The sequence below is a fragment of the Arachis ipaensis genome, chromosome B07 (genome assembly GCF_000816755.2).
Source record: "Arachis ipaensis cultivar K30076 chromosome B07, Araip1.1, whole genome shotgun sequence".
Classification (NCBI taxonomy): domain Eukaryota; kingdom Viridiplantae; phylum Streptophyta; class Magnoliopsida; order Fabales; family Fabaceae; genus Arachis; species Arachis ipaensis.
The window spans coordinates 65,018,511-65,027,240 of NC_029791.2; the positions used below are offsets into that span (position 1 = coordinate 65,018,511).

General features: G+C 38.6%; 1 protein-coding gene across 1 annotated transcript; it reads left to right on the forward strand.

Moving 5' to 3' along the window:
* Positions 3,014-6,658, forward strand: LOC107608507 (probable receptor-like protein kinase At4g39110). The gene has a single exon (XM_016310279.2). It carries the CDS (start codon positions 3,899-3,901, stop codon positions 6,467-6,469), a length of 2,571 nt encoding a protein of 856 aa, XP_016165765.1. The 5' UTR covers positions 3,014-3,898; the 3' UTR covers positions 6,470-6,658.

The window sequence follows — 8,730 nt, forward strand, 5'->3', positions numbered from 1 at the left end:
CTCATCTCTTCCTCGGACTCTTTCGAGCTCAATCGAATTGACTTCTTTACCCTTACCTCGTAGATTCAAGCTTTCATTGTAATATTTTATCGCCAGATTTTGATCTCCCTTAATGGTAACAATTCCGTCCTTTGTTGGGAATTTTATGCAGAAGTGAGGAGTGGAAACAACAGCTCCTAGTCGATTTAGAGTTGTCCTGCCAATTAGGGCATTGTAGGCTGAAGCTACATCCGCAATAATGTAGTCAATGCTTAGGGTTTTGGATTTCAATCCCTTTCCAAAAGTAGTATATAAGGAAATGAACCCTAATGGCCTAATTGGTGTATCCCCTAGCCCAAAAGAGTATCCGGATAGGATTTCAATTCCTTTCTTCCAACCCTAACTTGTCGAATGCAGACTTGAACAGTATGTCAGTTGAGCTTCCTTGGTCTACCAAGGTCCTATGTAAATTTGCGTCGGCAAGTATAATAGTAATCACAATGGGGTCATCATGCCCAGATGCAATTCCTCCACCGGCGAAGCCTCCTGCTATCATGTGGACATGTCACTTTGGAGTTTGTGGGGGCTGACCTCTTCGACCGATTTCTTCGTCATCTCTCTTTCTCTTTCCATGGCCGTCCGACCTTTCCATGAGATATCTCTCTAACCGACCTTCCCTGGCCAGTTTTTCTATCATATTTTTTAGGTCGTAACAGTCATTTGTAGAGTGCCCATACAGCTTGTGGTACTCGTAATAATCATTACGGCTTCCACCCTTTTTATTTTTTATTGGACGCCCGGGGGGGAGGGGGTTCTCGGTATGACATATTTTCCTGTAGATATCCACGAGAGAAACTCGTAGCGGGGTGTAGTTGTGATACCTCCTAGGTTTCTCCGAGCCAAATTCTTCTTTCTTCTTGGGCTCCTTTTCCTTTCTCGTGTCTGATGAGGATGCCTTAATCGCCAATTTGGTTTCCGCAGCCTGGCATCATTCAAAGAAGCCGGGTGTCTTTTTGAGATAGACTGGGAAAAAGGGCCTTCTTGGAGACCATTGACTAGTCCCATTATTATTGCCTCAGTGGGTAAGTCTTGGATTTCCAAGCATGCCCTATTGAATCTCTTCATGTAGTCTTTGAGAGATTCGTCAACTTCCTGTTTGACTCCAAGTAGACTGGGTGCATGCTTGACCTTGTCCTTTTGAATTGAAAACCGTGTGAGGAATTTTCGTGCAAGGTCTTCGAGACCAGTAACCGACCTAGGTGGCAGGCTGTCAAACCATTTCATGGCCGACTTTGTTAAGGTTGTCGGGAAGGTCTTGCAGCGAGTCGCATTTGAAGTGTCAGCCAGGGTGGTACGGCCGTCGTCTGAGTTGTTGAAAAGAGATGGGGGGTGGTACCTACAAAAACACTCCGATGCCTAAGTCAACAAGGGTCTTAGCAGGATTATAGTGTATTGGATCTTAAGTATACCTGAGAGTGTCAGTGTATTTATAGGTGATGAGCCAATAACCACTATTGGAGTAGCTCCACTCTTGATGGTGGATAACTGCCCCTTTATCAAGAGGTTGTTAAGATCTCTCTTCTAGAAGTGGGTGAGAGATATTAGGAGTCAGTTATAACTCATTCAGAGGGGAGTTATCACCTTGTAATATTTTGTCCGATCTCTCAAGAGGTCGGTTATGTGATAGTTGTCTTTTGGGCTTTTATCTACTTTTGGGCCTAACTTATGTTTTGGGTCAGGTATGAACAGTATGCATGTGCCATACACAATTGAACAAACAATAACTTGAACATATGATTTCATTTTATTTTTTATGAGTTTTTAAGAGTACGTATTCTTAAAAAATTATTCTGGACTTATACTCCGAAATCGAACTTTTTTTGTGGGAGCAAGTTCGCTATACTCCGCAAACTTTATAAAATTCATAAAGTTCATCATTCTCCCAACGAACTTCAGATTCCTAAGTTCTTCTTTGTGTTAGGGACCACTATTCTACTATGCCATTGTTGCCTATATACATGTGTCATACACAATTGAACAAATAATAAACTGAACATATGAATTTTATTTTATTTTTTTCTATAAGTTTTCAAGAGTACTTATTCTTAAAAAAGCTAATGTGAAAGTATAAACAGTTTAAGTCATTTTTAAATACGGCTTATTCCTATGTACTTTTGTGTAATCCTGTGTACTTCTGAAGACGATGATAATGGTCACCATTTCTGCCGACCACGTTGCAGAAGTCATGCTTGTTGTCTGTTCAGCATTTAACTCTCCAACTTTTCTTCTCACACAAATTAAACCAAATTAGAATTTTTCAAAATTAAGAGTTTTGATTCTAGTATATATATATCTTTTTCAAATTAGAAGCAAAGAGACGTTGTGAAGTTTAGGAATTTAAAGTTCGTTGGAAGAACGACTAACTTTATGAATCTTATAAAGTTCGCCGGAGTATGGCAAACTTGCCCTCCACAAAAAAGGTTGGATTCCGGGATTGGATTCCAGGATATAATCAGAGAATAATTTTTTTGTGAAAATAAAGTTTTTTTTTTAATTTTATTCCAAAAAAATTCCATCACTAATAATATGATCATGTTAGACTACGAAGGAAAATCACTTTGCACTTGCTAGCTATAGCATAAATGTGACAAATCAGAATTACTAAACAACTGAAGAATCAATTTGCTAAGGCTTGTACATGGTATTGAACCTAGTAATGTGGCAAATATCGTATTTTAAAATGGCTTGAGTGGTATCACCAAAATACTGTGCTTACTGAAGGGAATTCAGATCATCCTCAGTTTTTGAGGATTCGTTCTTTGCAACCCGTAAATTCTCTCTAACTGAGTACAATTACAAAATTAGAACCAAATGAATTCAGTAAAGCACTACATTAGCAGGGAATAAAATAGCATTTATAATTACAACTAGCTTCCACAAACAAACAAAATGCAAAACTTTAATTTCAGCAAAGGGAAACATGATAAAAAAAAAAGAAGACAAGTCAAGGAAATTTAAAAAAGCAAAGAAAGCATTAATTATAAATTGAAAAAAAGATTTGATGAAATCAGGAGCCAGGAGCTGAAAGAGAAGGAGTGTGATTGGTGGAGTAAAGAACAGGAAGATTTACGGTATGTTGTGGACCTTCTCGGATGCTGGAGTCAAGCTCCTTAATTATGCAGGAGGAGCTTCCTGTGATAATCCGCTGTCAACATGGCAGCGTACGGATTCCTCAGTCTCTTAGAGGGAAAGTCATCGCTGTTTCTGTTCATCTTCGTCCATGGAATCATGTTCGAGGAACTGAAGTTGCCGCCTAAGCAGAAAAGCTACATTTACCAAAACAATATTTAAAAATAAAAAAGAAATACTAATTGAAATATTAATCTTGTTAGTTGTTTTATGCATCATGCTCGCTTATATTTAGATAATTAAGTTTTATGGATTAAAAGTAATTTTTTACATTGTTCATAAGTGATAACATGCTAACATTGGAGTGTGTAAATATTTTCTGTCCCTTCAACCAAGTTTCAGCCTTGACTTGAAGATCAGAGTTACATATAGCATCCACTACTTGAAAGCATCCAAGCTCTAAAGGACCAAAATCACCATTTATTCGCGGCAACAATCTGAATTCCAAATCAAACGCAAGGTCATGAGATGTTTGACCTATTCCAATCAAATCCTCCCAACCATTTTGGATCCCTACTTTCTCGATTGGTAGATGCTAAATAAAGCCAAAGAAAGAATTTCTCAAAGCACAAAAATTACTACTCACGTGCTTTGTCTAATTATTGTGTCACAAAACGCACCACTTTTCCTATTCAGGCTTCCGCTTATTCTAATTCTAAACCAAAATACAGACTAACAAAAGGTTTAGACATAATAATGTAGCATTCTCTTGTCTTGAATTTGATCTTCAATGCCTACCCTCCTTATTATCATTGTGGTGTTCATCTCTAACTCATGCGCAACATCTGCTTTAAACAACTTCACTCCAAAAGATAATTTCCTGATAGATTGCGGTGCTGAAAACGTAGCAACGCTCCCTGATGGAAGAAGATTCAAATCAGAATCTGAATCAAGCTCCTTCTTGCAAGCCACTGATGACACCAAAGTCTCATCCAACGAACCAATTCCCAAACTACCCTCCCCAATCTACTCAAACGCAAGGATCTTCATTCATCAGGCTACATATTCATTCCCTCTGAACCAACCTGGTTTTCATTGGCTTCGCCTTCATTTCTACCCAATCGAGAACACTATCTTTGAACTTCACAAGGCTACCTTCTCTGTGAACACAGATAAGTATGTTTTGCTTCATAGCTTCAACGTCAACAATGACACCACCATTGTCAAGGAGTTCCTCATCAATGCCACAGAGCCTCACTTGTCCATATTCTTCATTCCAACCAAGGATTCAGCAGCATTTATCAATGCCATTGAGCTTGTTTCAGCTCCTGATAACCTCATATTTGACACCGCCACATCGCTTTTTCCCGTTGGAGACTTTTCGGGCTTGAGCAACTACGCTTTCCAAACGGCTCATCGCATCAACAATGGTGGTCCTTTAATAACTTCATCAAATGACACACTGGGAAGAACATGGGTATCTGATTCTGATGCACCTTACCTCACAAACAAGAATTCGGCAAAGAGTGTTTCTGTGGCTACCACTGCCATTAAGTTCCCTTCCAATACACCAACCATTTCTCCGCTCATTGCACCGCAAACAGTTTATGCTTCTGCCATGGAGATGGGTGATGCTGGTGTTAACGAGCCTAATTTCAATGTCTCGTGGAAATTTGATGTGGACACCGCTTTTGATTACCTTGTAAGACTGCATTTCTGTGATATCGTGAGCAAAGGGCTAAATGAACTCTATTTTAATGTATATGTCAATGGAAAAATGGCAGTTCCCAATTTGGATTTGTCAGCTATTACTGGAGCTTTGGCAACACCTTATTACAAAGACATTGTGGTTAATTCTTCTTTGATGTCTGAGGGGCTAATGGTTCAGGTTGGTCCTGCAAATGCTGAGGGTGGGAATGGCAATGCAATTATGAATGGAATTGAGGTCTTGAAGATAAGCAATTCTGTGGACAGTTTGGATGGTGAATTTGGTGTTGATGGAAGAAAAGCTGGTGGTTCAAACCGCGGTGCGGTGGCAGCGGTTGGTTTTGCAATGATGTTTGGAGCCTTTGTAGGTCTTGGTGCGATGGTGATGAAGTGGCAAAAGAGGCCGCCGGATTGGCAAAAAAGGAATAGTTTCTCTTCATGGTTGCTCCCTTTACATGCTGGTGACGCAAGCTTCTTAAGTAGCAAGAACTCATTGGGGTCTAACAAGAGCAATTTCTACTCCTCAACCATGGGACTAGGCAGGTTTTTCTCGTTTGCAGAGTTGCAAGATGCTACCAAGAGCTTTGACTCCAATAATATTATAGGTGTTGGAGGATTTGGTAATGTGTATTTAGGTATGATTGATGAAGGGACTAAAGTTGCTGTTAAGAGAGGGAATCCACAATCAGAACAAGGCATCAACGAATTCCAAACTGAAATTCAAATGCTGTCTAAGCTAAGACACAGACATTTGGTTTCGTTGATTGGATACTGTGATGAAAACAATGAGATGATTCTTGTTTATGAATACATGCCTAATGGACATTTCAGGGACCATCTTTATGGCAAGAATTTGCATCCTCTTTCCTGGAAGCAGAGATTAGAGATCTGCATCGGAGCGGCCCGCGGCCTTCACTACCTCCACACAGGCACAACACAAGGTATCATCCACCGTGATGTTAAGACCACCAACATTCTCCTTGATGAGAATTTCACGGCCAAGGTTTCCGATTTCGGCCTCTCCAAAGATGCACCTATGGGCCAAGGCCATGTTAGCACTGCCGTCAAGGGTAGCTTTGGATATCTTGATCCTGAGTATTTCAGGAGGCAACAATTGACTGAAAAATCCGATGTGTATTCATTTGGGGTGGTGTTGCTTGAGGCATTATGCGCGAGGGCCGCCATTAGTCCTCAGTTGCCTAGAGAACAAGTAAACTTGGCTGATTGGGCAATGCAGTGGAAGAGAAAGGGGATGCTTGAGAAAATTGTGGATCCTCATCTTATTGGTTCTTTGAACGCTGAATCCATGAAGAAATTTGCAGAGGCTGCTGAGAAGTGCTTGGCTGATCATGGTGTTGATAGGCCTACAATGGGGGATGTGTTGTGGAATTTGGAGTATGCATTGCAGCTTCAAGATGCTTTCACGCAAGGAAAGGTTGAAGACCTCAGCAACTCCTCTGCTTCTGTTCCTACCCCTCCTACTCTACCTAATCATAATTCCATTTCCAACCCCGCCTCGGTTGATGATAATAATGCCGCTAGTGAACTTCATCATCAAGAAGTAAATAACAATAATGGATCAACCCAAGTACCGGCTACTGAAGATTATTCTGGGACAATGTTTTCCCAAGTTAACAATCTTAGTGGTAGATGATCCAATTTCGATCCTGTTCACACCAACTCTTGTCTTAGTTGCATAGTATATAGCAGATACTTTGTAGTATGTCAAACTATATGTTGCTTTTCTTCTAGAAACTCTTCCTCTCCAGGGATCATTTAATTTGTATTCTCTTTAGTCGGAGCAATTAAGATACGGTGGGCACTCACATGAACATGTATTCACTGCTTGTAAGTAGTTTATGTGCCTTCAATGCAGTATTGCAGTTAGTAATTGAATTGTAAATTAAAAATTCTTTTAGCTTTTATTTTGTTTTTTTTAAAAAATGTAAATCATATTTTTTTCACGTATTAGTGCATCTTCTCTTCTAGATAAAAGCACGTATTGATTTTATATATACTTTTTTCTAAAAGAATAATACAGAGGCTCATTCTAATAAAATTATATTAGCTAGAATGATTATAATAATTATGATGTGTCAAAAAGTATTGCTAAAATTAAAATAATATTTTCTATTGTTAAATGACGTTTTTTAAAAAGTGTTATTTAAAAAATATCACTAAAATAAAAAAAATATGACTTCAATTTTAATAATAATTATATAATCATGGTAATTATTATAACATAATTATATTAAAATCCATCTAATATAAATATAACATCTCTTTGAATACTCCAAAACAAATAAATATACAGAACAAGAATGGATTTTAATTGATATTGTCACACCTCTCTCATTTAGTTTTTGTTTATTCTTCCTAATGTACCCCTTTTAAATAATGAATAAGTAAAAGAAACAATTATTTAACATATATTTTTGGACAAATTACATAAATAAATCAATTGAACTTTAAATTTATGCAAATATAACTTTTTTAAAATATGTTACATCTTTGTTCTGTTTTAATTCTATATAAATCATTACAGAGTATAACGGTTTGTAGATTACACGTAATTTGCTACAGAATAACACATATTACGTTAAAAATGTGCCATACAGAAACAGTTAGAGGATGTCGCTATTTTTGAAAAACTTGGACCATACATAAATCGCTGCAGGGTCTAGCGGATTTACCAAGAAATAGTGGATAACGTAATTGGTATGCAAAATTGTTACTCTGAGGTTGTAAAATTTGTTGTCGTTCTCTCCCTGGCAATGGCGCCAATAACTGGTGCACAATACCATGGTCCAAACATAACTTTACAACTTCGCACAACTAACCAGCAAGTGCACTGGGTCGTCCAAGTAATAAAACCTTACGTGAGTAAGGGTCGATCCCACGGAGATTGTTGGTATGAAGCAAGCTATGGTCATCTTGTAAATCTCAGTCAGGCGGATATCAAATGGTTATAGTATTTTCGAATAATAATAATAAATAAACAGAAAATAAAGATAAAAATACTTATGTATATCATTGGTGAGAATTTCAGATAAGCGTATAGAGATGCTTTCGTTCCTCTGAATCTCTGCTTTCCCGCTGTCTTCATCCAATCAGTCTTACTCCTTTCCATGGCAAGCTTTCTGTAAGGGCATCACCGTTGTCAATGGCTACATCCCATCCTCTCTGTGAAAAAGGTCTAAATGCTCTGTCACGGCACGGCTAATCATCTGGAGGTTCTCGATCATACTGGAATAGGGTTCACCCTCCTTTTGCGTCTGTCACTACGCCTAGCACTCGCGAGTTTGAAGTTCGTCACAGCAATCCCTTCCCAGATCCTACTCGGAATACCACAGACAAGGTTTAGACATTTCGGATCTCAGGAATGGCCATCCATGGGTTCTAACTTATACCACGAAGACACTAATAACTCAGACTTGGTCCCCTGTATTAGATATCTAAGAGATACTCATTCTAGCTTGTTTGCATGTAGAACGGAAGTGTTTGTTAGGCACGCGTTCATAAGTGAGAATGATGATGAACGTCACATAATCATCACATTCATCATGTTCTTGGGTGCGAATGGATATCTTAGAAGCGGAATAAGTTGAGTTGAATAGAAAAACAGTAGTACTTTGCATTAACTCATGAGGAACAGCAGAGCTCCACACCTTAATCTATGGAGTGCAGAAACTCTACCGTTGAAAATACATAAGTGATGAAGGTCCAGGCATGGCCGAATGGCCAGCCCCCAAACGTGATCAATATGATCCAAAGTTGAACTAAAAATCATAAGATGTCTAAAAGACTAGTAAAAAGTTCTATTTATACTAAACTAGTTACTAGGGTTTACAGAAGTAAGTAATTGATGCATAAATCCACTTCCGGGGCCCACTTGGTGTGTGCTTGGGCTGAGCT

Coding starts and splice junctions, on each gene's coding strand:
- LOC107608507 (XM_016310279.2), top strand. CDS start 3,899: ATGCCTACCCTCCTTATTATCATTGTGGTGTTCATCTCTAACTCATGC.